Below are 16069 nucleotides of genomic sequence, written 5' to 3'. Positions count from 1 at the left end.
GAGAGGGCTCGGTGATAGACCAAGGTCCCCGCATTTCACTGAGTTTCCCAAAATGGACCCTGTGTGTGTGAAAGGGAGTCAGTGTACCCTCGCTGGGCTGTGGGGTGCAGGGTCCAGATCAGGAGCAGCCCGTGCCCAGCCCTGACAGTCCCTAAACCATGCATCTGAGCAGAAAGGGACTCTCAGCCCCACCAGGCCAGCTGCCCTTAAAGGGATATTGAGCCAACCTGCTCAGCATGTGCTGAGGTGTCCACTGTGGGCCTGGGGCATCCACTGTGCACCTGAGGCATCCACTGGGGGCCCAAGGCATCCACTGTGCACCTGAGGCATCCACTGTGGGCCCAGGGCCATCCACTGTGGGCTCAGGGGCATCCACTGGGGGCCTCGGGCATCTACTGTGCACCTGAGGCATCCACTGGGGGCCCAAGGCATCCACTGTGGGACTGAGACATCCTCTATCGGGAAATCGCTTCCACACTGTCTAGCCCTTGTTGGCCTGTTGTGTCTCCAGTTCGTCTGCCTAGTGTGGCTCTTTGGCTCACCTGGGTGAAGACACTTTGTTTGGGTCAGATGTATACCTTGGCCTCTGGATCTGTGCCTGTCAGTCCGTCCCACCCTCCTGCCTGCGACCTGGGGAGCTCTTTCCCATTCACAAACAACAGTCACCTGTGAAGAGAGACTCATCTGAGTTCTTGCCCCTGTCGCTGCCAGTGGAGTCTCAGGAGTAGGCCAGGGATAGATAGTGTTTGCGCTGTGTGTGTGTCCGTCCTGCTGGCTTCCTTCCTCAAGGAAGCCTTCCTGGAAGATGTGGCCAGCAGAGGCAAAAACCACCCTCAGCACCATGGCTGTGGTTTCGGTCAGTGTGAGGCTTCTTCCTTCTCAGGAGGCAACAGCCTGGTGCCAAGCAGCCTAGTACCTTTCCCCTCCCCAATCCTCAGGGGACCACAAGCTGTCTTCAGTGGCATGAGCAGCCAGTGATAGGGCCTGGTTTCTGCGAGGTGCTGGCTGGGAGGTCAGCTGATACCCTTGCTGTGGGCCCTGCCAGACAGGAAGAGAGGATAACACTGTGAGGACAAGGAGTGCTCAGTTGGGCCAAAGGCCATGCATGTCTCTGTTGCTTTCCTTCCCCCTGTGGAGAACTTGAACAGAGGATGCTACATTGGGCCATGCCCTTCGGCACTCTTCCTGGAGTCTGGAGACCTCTGCAGGGAGAGCAATGTGAGGTAGATCAGACGTGCCTCTCTGAACCACAGCTCGGCTCTTCTCCCCACCTCCCTGAGCCTGGAGCTCTCTGTCACTTGTGGCATGGACATCAGCTACGAGTCATGTAAGGGAAGGTTCTTTGGAACATGGCTCAGGGCAGGCATGTTCTTCCTGGTCCTGCACTTGCCGTCCACTGGACCAGGCGGCCCATTCTCCCTTGGGTTGCGTTCAGCAGCCAGCTGCAGACGGGAGTGTAACCCTGCCTCTGTGTTCCGCATAGGCCATCAGCATCAGCAAAGCCATCAACAGCCAGGAGGCCCCCGTGAAGGAGAAGCATGCCCGGCGTATCCTTGTTTCCCTTGGGTCTCGGGGAGGTGTAGGAGACCGTGGGCTGAGCCTGGTCCCGACCCAGTGTGTGCTGAGATTGGGAGGGCGTGACCTAAGGACGCTAGCTGTTGTGACCTGGGGTGGATGAGAACTTAGGAAACTGGGCAAAGTGCCAGGGCCCAGTGAGGGGCTGTCTGCAGAAGACCTAACTGTCCACACTCCAGTCTGTCCTTCACTTGGCCTTGACCCTCTAAGGCATCATTCTGGGCACTCACCATGAGAAGGGGGCCTTCACCTTTTGGTCCTATGCCATTGGCCTGCCGCTGCCCAGCAGCTCCATCCTCAGCTGGAAGTTCTGCCATGTCCTTCACAAAGTCCTCCGAGACGGACACCCCAATGTGAGTAGTGACCACAGCCCTCCGGTCTCACAGGCTCAGCAGGGCACAGCCTGGCTCTGGACTGGCCCTCCCCACCCACTGCCTTCTGCCTTGTCCACGACGCCCTGTGCTGGGAGGGACCGCTCTCAGGCCTCATGTCCTCACCTCCCTTCTTGGCTGCAGGTGCTGCATGACTGCCAGCGCTACAGGAGCAACGTCCGTGAGATCGGCGACCTGTGGGTAGGTGTGAGGATGGCGTCCAGGCGATGTGGCCGAAGCGAGGGCGGCATCTGGGGATGCTCTTTCCTCCCCCTTCTGCAGCTGCTAGAACTGTCGTTGGGGTTCCCATCAGTATGAAGCTGCAGGCTTGCTGTTGGGGTCCAGCGCAGGCTGACTGACTTCCTGCTCCATAAAGCAAACCCATTAGTGCCCCCTCCCACGCTGACAAAGGCTGCAACCCCATGCCTGTGTGAAGAGCAGGGACACCCAGGATCTCCCAGACTTTGACCCTGGGCTTTAGAAGCCAGGTCACAGGTTCGAATTTTTCCATGCATTTGCCAGCAAGTCTCAGACCCAGTAGTCAGGTCCCCAGGGAGCCTGTGTCTGGATCCACTCTTAACATCCTCCGAAGTCAGAAGCCTGGGAGGAAAGAGGGCCCCAGGCCTCATTCTCAAGTTCTCCTGGGACACTTAGCCAAATGGATCTCCTAGAGCAGACCCAGAGGGAGGGCGTTGCCGGTCCAGCACCACTGCACCTCACTTTAATCATGTCCTTTGACGTAAGGAAAACAGTGTTCGGCACAGTGCCCGCTGCAGACGCAGGCTCCAGTGGCGTGGCCACACACCATGGTGTTTTGCAAGAGGGAGCTGGGAGGCAGTGTGTAGGCCAGAATGCGCCTCCCCCAACTGCCACCAGCACTTTAATGAAGTGGCCCCGCTCAGAACTGGCCTGTTGCCCTGGACAACAGGCTCGCTTTGCTTCTCACAAGACTTTCTCCGGCCAGAATGGTGAGGGCTAAGATTAAGGAACGGGGAGGAAAGCTAGAGACAGAGTTTGAGGAGAATGCTGAGGGCCACCAGGGAGTGTTTGTTGAGTGAGCGAGTGACTGATTTGTGGAAGAACGGCCCTTGCTTCTCCTCTTCCCACCTGTTTCTTCCTCTGTCAGGATGCGTGCTCGATCCTTAGGATTCCTAGGCATGCTCTTGACAGTGGCCTCACGCTGGACTCCTGTCCCCACAGGGCCATCTTCGTGACCAGTATGGACACCTGGTGAATATCTACACAAAACTGTTGCTGACCAAAATCTCTTTCCACCTCAAGGTAGTCTTCGCTGAGGAATCCTGGGGCTGAGGGACTGGGGGGCTCGGCCTGGGCCACAGAGGGGGTCTGCACCTGGTTTGCGCATGGTCTGTCCACTTGCTATGGAGGCTAGGAGGCTAGGATGACTGAGAGGTGATCTGCCAGGTCATCTGGGTGTTTACATACATCCAGTGCAGATGCCAGCCCCATCGGTGCTCCAGTGGCTGTGTGTGTGTGTGTGTGTGTGTGTGTGTGTGTGTGCGTGCGTGCGCGTGTGTGTGTGCGTGCGTGCGCGCGCGCGTGTGCGCGCGTGCGGTCCTGGCCAGGTTGCCCCTGCCTCATCCCCAGGCTTTCTATCTGCTGGGGTCTCTGGAACAAAGGGGTTGGGAAACCTTCCTGGCCACTCCCCTTCTCGTGGGAGCTGGCAGGAGCAGGGGTGGGACCAGTACATGGCTGCTGGATGATGCTGCAGCTGAGCTGAGCGGCAGTACCTCTCTCTGCAGCACCCCCAGTTTCCTGCAGGCCTGGAAGTAACAGATGAGGTGCTGGAGAAGGCGGCAGGAACCGATGTTAATAACATGTGAGTCTGTGTGGCCCCAGTTGCCTCCATGCCCCTGAGGGTTTCAAACCCAAGTAGCCACCAGGGCCCATGATGTCAAGTGAAGCCACAGCCTCTTGGGTTGAAGGTCAATGTCCCAGATGGGTCAGACTGTGGGTGAAGGGGTGCGGTGCGGTTTGTTAGGTACTTGGTGTTTCTGCCTGACAGAATGTGCTTCCTGCTCCACGGGGGTTTTGGGGATTAGGTGGGTGTGCCCTGCCTCCTTGTGAATTGCCCCCTCTCTTCTCCTCCTAGTTTCCAGCTCACCGTGGAGATGTTTGACTACATGGACGGTGAACTGAAGCTTTCTGAGTCAGGTGAGTACGTCACTCACGCCAGGCCGCGGAGACACCAGTGGTCAGACTGACGGTCGCACTGTTGTTTTTCCTGGTGGTAGGATGGAGCCTGCACAGGAACTCCCAGTAGAGCACCAGCCACCACCCAGTGCTGTGGTCTTCAGTGCACCTGTTCCTGGGGTTCCTTTCCCTCTAGGGACAGAAAGAGGGCCCCACAGCACCTCAGGAGCACAGGCAAAGGCTTCCCTGGCTTGGGGCCCCGAGTGTATGTCCAGAACATGGCTTATCTATCAGCATCACTCTGGCCCCGCCCCGCCCCCAGGTGGGCGTGGGGAGTGAGCGGTGGACAGGCTCTCTAGGCCCCTGCCTGGCCTCAGCAGCTGAGGCACTCTCCAGGAGAGACTGTAAGTTATATTTCCTACTTTGTGTTCTGAAATGCCTCTGGGTCCTGTCAGACTGTTGAGCCCAAGAACTGGCAGCCGTTGAACAGGAAGTCTCCGAGGTCTCGCCCTCGCGGCCTGGGAGGTGATTGTTCTGGCCTGCACCTTCAAAAGAACTGCTAGTGACTCAGTGTTGTCCGTGGCAAAGCCCAAGGCTAATGTCTTTTTAAGGGAAAAACGGGGAGTTGGGAAGAGGCGGGACAGCTGCTTTGTAGCCAGGGTCTGGGCCTGTGGCTCTGGTGGGTGAGAGGCCAGCTTGGAGCCTGCCAGGACTCAACATGGGTGCAGAGGACAGGTCACCAGGGATGTGGCCCAGCAGTGCAGCAGGACCAAGGCCACCAGGATCTATGTCCTGGCAGAAGAGCTAAACCTCAGAGTACACAGGCCTGGATTTGAGTCACAGACCCTGTGTCCCCTGCACCCGGCTGCTCTTGGCCTAGGAGACAGCCCAAGGGGGCAGGCTGTGGTCCCTACAAGGGAAGCGGAAAGAACCCTGAAGGCCCTCATCCTTGGTAACCTGCCATCTCAGTGGAAAGCCGGCCACAGCATGCTGCCTTCAAAGGGAGCACAAGGCCGTTAAGAGACTGGTGCAGGAGAGTCATGGGTCTAGAGTCTTCAGCTAGAGTGAGTTCAAGGTCAACCTGGGAAACTTAGTGAGTCCCAGCCTGAAAAGTGAAAGGGTGGGGCTGAAGAGATGCCTCAGTTGAGAGAAACACTGGCCTGCCCCCCTGAGACCCCCCCCACCCCCCCCCCCTCACCCAGCAGTCCATTCCCAGAGCTAGCACACTGGCTCACAACCAGCTAACTGCAATCCTCAGGCTTATGGTACCCTCTTCTGGCCTCTAATGGCATTGCAGGCATATGGCGCACAGGGCAAAACACCTATACCTATAAGGAGGGCTGGGCACGTGCCTTTAATACTAGCACTTGAGAGTCAGAGGTAAGTAGATTTCTTAGAGTTTGAGGTCACCCAGGGCTCGGTAAGCCAGGGCTGTAGCTCAGGAGTAGAGAGCTTGCCTAGCATTTAGGGGACCCTGGGAAGGATGGAAGGGAGAGAGGAGAGAGGAAGAACATTCTACCATGGCTGGGAAGATGCAGAGAGTGTTTGGCCTGAAATAAGGCAGACTGCAATCCAGGTTCACTCGCACGTTGGAAATCCAAAGCAGTCCTGGGTGCTTTCCAGCTTAAGACATACCTGGTGTGACTTCCAATTAGGATGGAAGGAGAGGTGAGGGAGGGCACCTCCCACCCCTAGATCCTCCCTGTTACTGCTAAGCCTTGCAAACATGGCCAGAGCAAGGCTCCCTGGGCTGGGGCTTCTGGAACCACTCAAGAGTCTGCCCAGCGTGGGGCCTGGCTGCTCTCCCACTCTGGCTCACTGCCTGCTCTTTGTCAGTCTCTTTCTTCCCCCAGAGAGGATGCTTGCCAGGGGAGGCAGCCTTGTGTTTGTCCTTTGTCCCTCCTTCTCTGGAGTTGTGATACAAGGCCCGATTGTCAGGGTCTCCAGTGCAAGTGGAGGTATCAGGTCACTTGGGGCTTGCAGAGTGGTGACCTGGGACAGACTCTAGCCGGTCTCCACGTCCATAAGATGAGGTTTTAGAGTGACAGTCTTTTTAGAAAGTGTCTATGGGCGTTTTGTCAGCATGTGCATCTGTGCACCATGTGCACCTGGTGCCTGCAGAAGCCAGAAGAGGGCATCAGAACCCCTGGATCCAGGCTTACGGGTAATTGTGCGGCTCCATGTGGGGCTGGGAATGGGACTTAGGCCTTGTAGAGGCGCAGCCAGCGCAGTTTAATGCCTGAGCCGCTTCCCCAGCCCTTGCTGTTGTTTTTTGAGACAAGGTCTCCCCTTGTAGGCTAGTTTTGCCTTGAGCCCAATCCTCCTGCCTCAGCTTCCTGGGCGCTTAGATCATAGGTTTGCACTAACATTCCTGGCTGGAGTGACAGTGTTTTTAAAAACAGAACTTACTACATTTTAATTCATTCTTTGTGCGTGTGTGAGTTCATGCCTGTGCCATGGCACATGTGTGGAGGCCAGAGAGCAACCTGAAGGAGTCACTTCACTCCTTCTGCCGTACAGCTTGTCAGATTTGGTGGCGAGCACTTTTACCCACTGAGCCATCGCTGTGGCCTTTGGTGACAGTCTTAACTCTTCCTTCTCTGAGGGTCGGTGTAAGTTTGGGGTCCTCAGGCGTGGAGCTGGCGCGCCTGTTCCTCCAGCGCCTTGTCCCGGGCCCACCCTGGCACAGGGGCTGCAGTCCCAGCCTAGGACATGGCGTTGAAGGCCAGGATTAGAGTCCCAGCGTCCTTAACCCATCACCATGGTTTTGACAGCACCGTGGACGGCCACTCATTGACCCCAGAGCTGTCACTAAGGTGGCCTGGGGGCGGGGCTGCTCACGCTGGCTTCCACCCACTCCTCCTCCTCCTCCTCCTCAGTGTTCAGGCAGCTCAACACAGCCATCGCGGTGTCCCAGATGTCATCCGGCCAGTGCCGTCTGGCCCCCCTCATCCAGGTCATCCAGGACTGCAGCCACCTGTACCACTACACAGTGAAACTCATGTTCAAGTTGCACTCCTGTGAGTTGCACACGTGTCCCTGGCCGGGCGTGTGAGGCCTCGTACCCGCCATGTTACTGAAAGGAAGGGCTGAAGGATTAGCTGCTAGTTTAGAAAGAATACCTCTGAGCCTCTTTCCTGTTCACATCAATAACGCGTTTCATGGGGGAGGGGAGGAAATCACAATTTCCAAAGTAGAGGGTTTTACATGTTCACGGCTTTCTGCACACCTTGTATAGGAGCAGATAGTGGCCCCTCCCCAGCTCCTATGTGGCCCGCCCTGTTTTCTGGGGAGCAGTAGTGAAAAGGCTGTCACTGTAGTGTTTGGAACCGGTCCTCAGGTCACGTGTGTGGCGGCTCAGGGCAACTTTGACAGTACACAGCTGAGGGGCTGTGGCTGAGGGCATCTCCACCACTGAGTACCGCCTTCACGTCAGAGCTGAAGCGACCCCCTGGGCCTCATCTCCCTTCCCAGCTAGGGTGGGCCAGGCCCCACTGACCCCTCTACTCTCCAGTGCGCCCAGGAATCTTGAGGGGCAGAGAGGGAGAGCACGCCTCAGGACAGCGTGCAGAGAGGAAGTCCTGTTCCCTTGTGCCGTCCCTCAGGTCTCCCAGCAGACACCCTGCAAGGCCACAGGGATCGGTTCCACGAGCAGTTTCACAGGTAGCCCAGAGGGCAGGGCTAAATGGTGGCTGGAAAGAGGGCTGAAGTCACCCGCTCCCCTGTGACCTGTCTCCCCTTTGCACTTGCAGCCTCAAAAACTTCTTCCGCCGAGCCTCGGACATGCTGTATTTCAAGCGCCTCATCCAGATCCCGAGACTGCCTGAGGTGCCCTAACCGCCCCCCCACCCGACCCCCACCAGCCCCGCCTCCTTCCAGGCTCTGGATGACTCCCCCAAAAGGCTTGTGGGGATAGCTGAGCTTCTCCCTCCCGCTGTCCCTACAGGGACCCCCCAATTTCCTACGGGCCTCAGCCCTGGCTGAGCACATCAAGCCTGTGGTGGTGATTCCAGAGGAGGCTCCGGAGGAGGAGGAGCCGGAGAACCTCATTGAGATCAGCAGTGGGCCCCCTGCTGCAGAGCCAGGGGTGAGGCCCCCAGCTGCTGGTCTTCCCATGTCTCACCCCATGAAGAGGGGCCTCCCACCCAAGGCTAAGCAAAATGTGGGGTGACTGGGCCTCCCCCACTTTGGTCAGAGGTCCGTGCTCTCTTCTATGGCAGGTAGTGGCTGACCTTTTTGATCAGACCTTTGGTCCTCCCAATGGCTCTCTGAAGGATGACAGGTGAGTCCCCTGGGGCCAGCTAGAGTGGAGGTGGCCAGACAAAGCCTTCTGTCTGGAAAGGTCAAAGGTGGGAACTACAGCATAATGAGACACCCAAACCCTGAGGGGCCACTAGTGAGATCTGAGATCCCGTGTTGGACACTGTGTGACCTTCTGGCCTCTGTTCCCAGGGACCTCCAGATAGAGAACTTGAAGAGAGAGGTGGAGACCCTTCGTGCTGAGCTGGAGAAGATCAAGATGGAGGTGAGGAGATGTGGCCAAGGGTGGTCTCCACACGGGTGGGCCAGCGCTTCATCCTCCCCTTCCCGCCCTGCAGGCCCAGCGGTACATCTCACAGCTGAAGGGCCAGGTCAACGCCCTGGAGGCGGAGCTGGAGGAGCAGCGGAAGCAGAAGCAGAAGGCCCTGGTGGACAACGAGCAGCTGCGCCACGAGCTGGCCCAGCTGCAGGCCTTGCAGCTGGAGGGCGCCCGCAACCAGGGCCTGCGCGAGGAGGCGGAGAGTGTGTGCCTCTGTGGGGGTGCCCAGCACCAGGGTGAGGGGTGGGTTCCACCCTGCCTGCCCACCCCACTCAGCCTCGCCTCCCTGCAGGGAAGGCCAGTGCCACGGAGGTGCGCTACAGCAAGCTGAAGGAGAAGCACAGCGAGCTCATCAACACGCACGCGGAGCTGCTCAGGAAGGTGGGTGGCCAGCCTCAGGCCGGGTGCCGGGCCGGGCTGGCCGAGGTCCGGAAGCTTGACCCATCCCTCTGCCTCCTAGAATGCAGACACGGCCAAGCAGCTGACAGTGACACAGCAGAGCCAGGAAGAGGTGGCCAGGGTAAAGGAGCAGCTGGCCTTCCAGATGGAACAAGTGAAACGTGAATCTGAGATGAAGGTATGTTCAGTGGGGGGGGGGGAGCAGGGGACACCCCATCCTACCCCACATCCTCCAAGCCCTGCTGCCCTACTGACATGCTGTCCTGTCCTAGATGGAAGAGCAGAGTGACCAGTTGGAAAAACTCAAGCAGGAGCTGGCAGCCAAGACAGGAGAGCTGGCCCGTGCACAGGAGGCCCTGAGCCGCACCGAGCAGGTGCCTGCTAGCCCGGGGTCTGGCCCAGTGCTGGGATCAGGGTGGGACAAGTCATGTCCCCTTGCCTGTGGATTGGGCCATACTTAATGTGGCAGTGGTTCCTCAAGGCAGCCACGTGTAGCCTTGACCCTCAGGAAGAGTGTCTTGGGAGGCAGTGTGATGATAAGACACACTGTGAGGGGTAGGCTGTAAGCACAGGGTACAGCCAGGCAGGGTCGGCACGACTGTTAACACACTTCATGTTCACAGAGTGGGTCAGAGCTGAACTCCCGGCTAGACACACTGACTGCAGAGAAGGACGCACTGAGCGGAGCCGTGCGGCAGCGTGAAGCCGAGCTGCTGGCTGCCCAGAGCCTGGTGCGGGAGAAGGAAGAGGCCCTTAGCCATGAGCAGCAGCGCAGCTCCCAGGAGAAGAACGAGCTTCGGGGGCGGCTGGCAGAAAAGGTACCAGTGGCCTCTGCCTGGCACCTGCTCCCCCTGCGGTGTGAGTCAGCGATCTGTCTGTGCTCAGCCTGACATCCTTTCTGCTGAGATAGTCTCAGCTCTCCTCAGGGATAGCGGCTCCCAGGCCAGTTGTGGCACTCAGGAGGCAGAGGCAGGCAGATTGCTGTGAGTTCGAGGCCAGCCTGGTCTACAAAGTGAGTCCAGGACAGCCAAGATAACATAGAGAAACCCTGTCTCAAAAAAAACAAAAAGAACCGGCTTCCAAGTTCTCCACATTCTTGCCACCACATTTTACTGTCTTCTCATCGCAGCCAGTTGCATGGGTACTAAGCTCTTGATTATTGTTTGGAGACAGGGTGTGTAATCCAGGTTGGCCTCAAACTCAGGGTAGTCCTCCTGTGCTCAGCCTTCTGAGTGCGGGTCGTGTCCTGTTCCTCAGGGTGGTTAATTGTGATTTTGCTTTGCATTTTCTACTTGCCTGATGGTACTGAATACCCATTCTTTAAAAGTTCTGATTATTGTGTTTGAGGATGGAGTCACATGTGTGGAGGTCAGAGAACAACTTGCAGGAACCAGTTTTTCCTAACTCAGGCCGTCAGGTTTGGCAGAAGGCTCCTTGACCTGCTGAGCCATCTTGCCAGCCCGCTGAGCATCTTTTCATGTGCTCAGTGGCCGCTTGAAATAAGCCTGTTCAGGTCCTGGCTGGGTTTCTCACTGAGCTGTTGGTCATCCCTGCCCCGCCTTAGGAGTCATCCAAGCCCTGGGAGTTAGGGAGATGGTCTAAAAGTCTCCACCCTAGCCAGACTAGGACATCCTTCCCTAGAGGGCGTCAGCGAGCCCTGGTCTGCTGTCCACTGGGCCTTGAGGGGGTCTGAAGGTCCCGCCCCCTCTCCATCAGGAGTCTCAGGAGCAGGGGCTTCGGCAGAAGCTGCTGGAAGAGCAGTTTGCGGTGCTGCGAAGCGCGGCTGCTGAGGCGGAGGCCATTCTGCAGGATGCAGTGAGCAAGCTGGACGACCCCCTGCACTTGCGCTGCACCAGCTCCCCAGGTGCGTGCTCCAGGCCACCTTCGCCCTTTCAGCGCTACTCATCCACCCACAATGCTTGCTCCTGTCACCCAGTTCCGAGAAGCAGGTGGCAGCAGGCTGAGGGCGCACACTCTTCCCTGTGCTTGCAGACTACTTGGTGAGCCGAGCCCAGGCAGCCCTGGACACCGTGAGTGCCCTGGAGAAGGGCCACACCCAGTACCTGGCATCTTCTGAAGGTGTGTCCGGCTGGAGGGAGGTACAGTGTACCTGTGGTTCCTGTAGGGTTCCTGCACTAGGGCTGCCTAGTGCGTGGATTCTCAGGTGCCAGGCACCTCCCAGGAAGTCTGTTTGTTGCCCCTCAGTGGCTTGTTCCTGCTAACTATGATTTACAGTGGGCATCTGCAGGACGTGGAGGGAGCAAGGGGCCGGGAGTCACCCGACTCTGCCTGGTAACTGACCTGCGGCCTCCTAGCCATCTCAGCGTCCCTGCTGTCCCTGTCTGTATACTGGGGGCTGGAGCCTTGGCCCAGGCTCACTGAGAAAACGCAAGTATCTCACTGTTCTCACAACCTCGGCCTCATCCACCTGCAGATGCCTCTGCCCTGGTGGCAGCCCTGACCCGCTTCTCCCATCTGGCCGCGGACACCATTGTCAATGGCGGAGCCACTTCCCACCTGGCTCCCACTGACCCTGCTGACCGTAAGTAGATCCCAGTGGCACGGCCTGGCTGTTTCATCTTGTCTCACACAAAGGTCTTCACAGTGTACAGGGGAAAAGACCTTCCCATGGGCAAGCCCTTGGGTCAGGGTTATGTTGGCCCTTATCCAAGACTCTTAAGCAGAGGCTCCCCTCACAGACCTTCCCTTAACCCCGGCAGGCCTGATTGACACGTGCAGGGAGTGTGGAGCCCGGGCCCTGGAGCTCATGGGTCAGCTGCAGGATCGCACAGTGCTCCCGAGGGCACAGCCCAGCCTGATGCGGGGGCCCCTGCAGGGCATTCTTCAGCTGGGCCAGGTGAGGCTGCCGCCAAGTCCCTGACCGTGGGCTGAGGCGGTGCTGGCAGCCTGCAGCTTCAGTAAACGGGGCTGGACCCACACACACCGCCACCCTAGCCTGCTGTCCCCTGTGCGTCCTCCCCTGGGCCTCCATGAGGTTGAATCTACCTGTCTTGACCTTTCCGTCTTCCCAGGACCTGAAGCCTAAGAGCCTGGATGTGCGGCAAGAGGAGCTAGGGGCCATGGTTGACAAGGAGATGGCGGCCACGTCTGCAGCCATTGAGGACGCTGTGCGGAGGATTGAGGTGAGGGCTGAGTGTGTCAGGCCGCCTCCGGTTCCCGCAGGAACTAAAGGGGCTAGAGGCTGCATCCGAGCAGGGACAGATAGCACATTCGTGGGATCTGCTGGCTCATTCTCTGTCACTGGGTGTAGGACATGATGAAGCAGGCCCGCCATGAGAGCTCGGGGGTGAAACTGGAGGTGAATGAGAGGTGAGCATCTCTTGGTTCCCCAAAGCCCCAGATCCATGAGCAGATTCCACCTTCCCCGGGCCCTGGGCGGGCCCTGAGGTTGCACTTACCCCCTGCCCTGCTCTGGCCAAGCCTTGCGTGATGTCACAAGGCCACACCACAGAGCTGTCTTCTCTCTCTTCCCTGATGCTCCTCAGGATCCTCAACTCCTGTACAGACCTGATGAAGGTAAGTGTGGTGCATGTGTGTGGCCCCAGGAAAGGCTCTGTGTCAGGACCACCCCGAGAGTCACACACACCTTGGTCTTGGCAGGCCATCCGGCTCCTTGTGATGACCTCCACCAGCCTGCAGAAGGAAATTGTGGAGAGTGGCAGGGTGAGCCGGAAACAGACATAGCCTCTGAGCCCCTTGACCCATTTGTGCATGGCATGCCCCCCCCCCCCAGTACAGCTTCTGTTGCCACAGCTAGAAGTCCCACGCCCCTCGGGGTGGCCGTGAGCGATCTGAAATGTCTTTGATTGGACCATCTTGTCTTGTGCTTTCATTGCCACTAGGGGGCAGCGTCGCAGCAGGAATTTTATGCCAAGAATTCACGGTGGACTGAAGGCCTCATCTCCGCCTCTAAGGCGGTGGGCTGGGGAGCCACACAGCTGGTGTATGTCGCCCCAGGTGTGGGTGGGGTGGGCAAGGTGCTAAGGTGTGTGTGTGTGTGTGTGTGTGTGTGTGTGTGTGTGAGTGTGTGTGTGTGTGTGTGTGGTGTGTGTGTGTGTGTGGTGTGTGTGTGTGTGTGTGTGTGTGTGTGTGTGTGTGTGTCGGGAGTGTTGCCGTACTGTTTGTGATGCAGAAACACAGACCCTTGACTGGCCCCCACCCCTCAGGGAGTCAGCTGACAAAGTCGTTCTTCATATGGGCAAATACGAAGAACTCATCGTCTGTTCACATGAGATTGCAGCCAGCACTGCCCAGCTGGTGGCGGCCTCGAAGGTGAGCCTGTGCTGACGCCTGCCGCCCCAGGCTTTGTGCCAGGCCTGGGCCCTCACCTGCTGCCTATGGCCAACAAACTTGTGCCCCTGCTCTCTGCAGGTAAAAGCCGACAAGCACAGTCCACACCTGAGCCGCCTGCAGGAGTGTTCCCGCACTGTCAACGAGAGGGCGGCCAGCGTGGTGGCCTCCACCAAATCGGGCCAGGAGCAGATCGAGGACAGAGGCGAGTGCTTGGGTATTAAAGGGGCTTCCCAGAGCTCGTGGCAGGGGTCACTCAGCTACTTACTTCTTCCCCGTGACCACAGACACCATGGACTTCTCTGGCCTGTCCCTCATCAAGCTGAAGAAGCAGGAGATGGAGACCCAGGTGGGTGCCCTCATGCCTGCAGCTGCCGGGGACTGCCCTGCCCTCTGGGACTCATGGGCAGTGCTGAGCTGGCTTCATGGCCTGCAGGTACGAGTCCTGGAGCTGGAGAAGACACTGGAGGCAGAGCGTGTCCGGCTCGGGGAGCTGCGGAAACAGCATTATGTGCTGGCTGGGGTGATGGGGACACCTGGTGAGGAAGAGCCCAGCAGACCCAGCCCAGTTCCCCGAAGTGGGGCCACCAAGAAGCCGCCCTTGGCGCAGAAACCCAACATAGCGCCCAGGCAGGACAGCCAGGTGCAGGGTTAGGGGAGGAGAGCTCGTAGGGTGGGGGGAGGGGAGGGGGATGGCCACACCTGGACAGTAGGTGTGCTTCTGGCCTCATCTACTGAGCCCCTGTCTTTGACCCCTGCAGCTCGACAAAAAGGATGGTGTCTACCCAGCTCAGCTTGTGAACTACTAGGCCCCCTAAGCTGCTCAGCAGGATGGCTGCTGCTCATACCTGGGCCCCGTGTGGCTGTCCGGCAATGGTCAAGAGGTCCTGAGAGGCCTCAGACTCCTGCATCTGGAGCCCAAAGCAGTATCCCCAAGGCCCCAGCCTTCACCTGCCCAAGGGGTCTGGGCCCTGTGGGGATAGTTCATCAAGATGTGTCTATTTATCTTCAGTAGGAACTGCCCAGAGCAGCCGGGACCCAGGAGGCCTGAGCCAGAGCTCTGCAGTGAACATCTGGGATGGTTTGAATATTGCAAGTTATTTCTTTTTTTTTTTCTAAGTCTAGTCAGCACACTGGGAAAAGGCCACATAAGCCAGGAGCCTCTCTGCCTCTCACTCAAAAGCTTGAGGCCATAACTGAACAGAAAGAGGGTCCCTGCTGGCTGCTGGGGACAAAGGGATGACTTGTGGCTCTTGAGAGAAGAGCAGGTGGGCTGTCCTGTGTCATCCTCCCGGGTCCTGGTGCTAGGGCGTCCATACTGGGAGCCCCAGGAGACCAGGCTTTGTGTGGGAGCCTGGCAACAGAGTGGCCTGGGCTGCTCCTGGGCTGTGCCTGTGGGCAGCCTGCCTCAGGTGCTGCCTCTACCCTTGAGTTTCTATTCCATCCCCCCACTTCCTGTTTTCCCTTCTCCTGGCCTGGCTGCTTCCACTAGTGTGGCTGCTTACCCACCCAGTGGGTAGAGTCCAGCCCTCCTAAAGCTGGGCCCTTTCAGCTCGCTAGGGAGCTATTTAAAAAAAAAAAAAAGCAGAAGCCAGGCCCAGGTTTCTGGGGGCTTAGGAAGTCCTGATGGGCCCTCAGAGGAGAGGCCCAGACTTAGAGGCCTAGCCTTGCCTGCCCTCCCCCCCCCCCCCCAGTTTTAATACATTTGTGTTTCTTGAGCCTGAGGGGAGATGGATGGTGGGTGGGTGGGGAGAATATCCAGGCCACCAATAGAGCCAGCAGCTGGACTGGGACAAGTGCCCAGCCTCCCTCCAGCTGCCTGCCCTGTGTCTAGTACTCCCTGTGTTGAGTTCTACTGGCAATAAAACACTGACTGTTGTCACCAGTGCCCTGGTGAAGGCCTCTGCTAGGCTGTTCATTTCTCCAGAGATACACACACTTGTCCAGCCCTGTGAAGGTATCTGCAGTTGACACTGGAACCTGAGGGCACAAAGAGCTGGCAGCGCTGTCACTAGGCACCAGCTTTTCTGTTGATGGCTACAGCAAGGGCCATCCTTTCCTACAGGCTGAACCAGATATTCCCACCCCCGCCCGCTCCCCACCTCCCAAGGCCTCCCTAATTGAGGACACTGCTATTCCAGTCTTTCTTGGGCCTTACCAGTGGTTAATGCCAGCACACACCACATCTGAGACCACGTGTTAACAGTTGACAGCTTCCAGTCTTCCGGGGTCTGAGCTGAGGCGGGTGAGGACTTTGACCTTCATGCCACACACAGGCTTCCAGAGAGCACCATTCAGTTGGCAGCCCCAACAGAGGTGACGCCCAGGGCACTCCTCGTCCCCACACTCGGCATGCATAGGACACAAGATGGTGCATGCTGTTGAGACAGTCAAACTTTCCTTTTCCAGAGAGAGCCAGCTTACCAGGCAGGCCGGGAGTCTGTGTCTGTGGAAGAGCTTTGCAGTCGATCTCCCATCTGATGTAGCATCAGGGCTGAAGTCAACCCCCCGCCCCATCATTCACCACCTCTCCTTGGCTCTACTCATAAGTAAAAAGGGCCCTAGGGAGAGAAAAGGGTCCAGTAGGTCTGAGTTCATAAAGGCTCATAAATCCCAGGGAGTGGTCCTGACCAAAGTCCATCTCTTGGTCAGTATTTAGTATTTAATACAGCTTGCTTTA

General features: G+C 58.0%; 1 protein-coding gene across 1 annotated transcript in view; it reads left to right on the top strand.

Annotated features, from left to right (window-relative positions):
* Nucleotides 1-15029, top strand: part of Hip1r (huntingtin interacting protein 1 related) — a 29836-nt gene extending 14807 nt beyond the window's left edge. The window contains exons 2-32 of the mRNA XM_051161494.1: nucleotides 1484-1547; nucleotides 1786-1928; nucleotides 2091-2147; nucleotides 3147-3227; nucleotides 3710-3786; nucleotides 4060-4121; nucleotides 6980-7120; nucleotides 7706-7763; nucleotides 7853-7928; nucleotides 8047-8187; nucleotides 8321-8382; nucleotides 8553-8625; nucleotides 8699-8882; nucleotides 8972-9060; nucleotides 9140-9256; nucleotides 9351-9452; nucleotides 9702-9896; nucleotides 10795-10942; nucleotides 11071-11157; nucleotides 11513-11620; nucleotides 11799-11935; nucleotides 12111-12221; nucleotides 12350-12408; nucleotides 12585-12615; nucleotides 12700-12762; nucleotides 12942-13042; nucleotides 13266-13371; nucleotides 13471-13594; nucleotides 13677-13738; nucleotides 13826-14032; nucleotides 14151-15029. Of these exons, the coding sequence (XP_051017451.1) occupies nucleotides 1484-1547; nucleotides 1786-1928; nucleotides 2091-2147; nucleotides 3147-3227; nucleotides 3710-3786; nucleotides 4060-4121; nucleotides 6980-7120; nucleotides 7706-7763; nucleotides 7853-7928; nucleotides 8047-8187; nucleotides 8321-8382; nucleotides 8553-8625; nucleotides 8699-8882; nucleotides 8972-9060; nucleotides 9140-9256; nucleotides 9351-9452; nucleotides 9702-9896; nucleotides 10795-10942; nucleotides 11071-11157; nucleotides 11513-11620; nucleotides 11799-11935; nucleotides 12111-12221; nucleotides 12350-12408; nucleotides 12585-12615; nucleotides 12700-12762; nucleotides 12942-13042; nucleotides 13266-13371; nucleotides 13471-13594; nucleotides 13677-13738; nucleotides 13826-14032; nucleotides 14151-14198 (3114 nt within the window). The 3' untranslated portion in view covers nucleotides 14199-15029. The remainder of the gene's footprint in view (nucleotides 1-1483; nucleotides 1548-1785; nucleotides 1929-2090; nucleotides 2148-3146; nucleotides 3228-3709; nucleotides 3787-4059; nucleotides 4122-6979; nucleotides 7121-7705; nucleotides 7764-7852; nucleotides 7929-8046; nucleotides 8188-8320; nucleotides 8383-8552; nucleotides 8626-8698; nucleotides 8883-8971; nucleotides 9061-9139; nucleotides 9257-9350; nucleotides 9453-9701; nucleotides 9897-10794; nucleotides 10943-11070; nucleotides 11158-11512; nucleotides 11621-11798; nucleotides 11936-12110; nucleotides 12222-12349; nucleotides 12409-12584; nucleotides 12616-12699; nucleotides 12763-12941; nucleotides 13043-13265; nucleotides 13372-13470; nucleotides 13595-13676; nucleotides 13739-13825; nucleotides 14033-14150) is intronic.
* The last annotated feature ends 1040 nt before the right edge of the window (nucleotides 15030-16069 follow it).

This window comes from Acomys russatus, chromosome 19 (assembly GCF_903995435.1).
Source record: "Acomys russatus chromosome 19, mAcoRus1.1, whole genome shotgun sequence".
Taxonomy (NCBI): domain Eukaryota; kingdom Metazoa; phylum Chordata; class Mammalia; order Rodentia; family Muridae; genus Acomys; species Acomys russatus.
The sequence above is the reverse complement of the archived record's forward strand: the minus strand, read 5'-3'. Positions and strand labels throughout refer to the sequence as shown.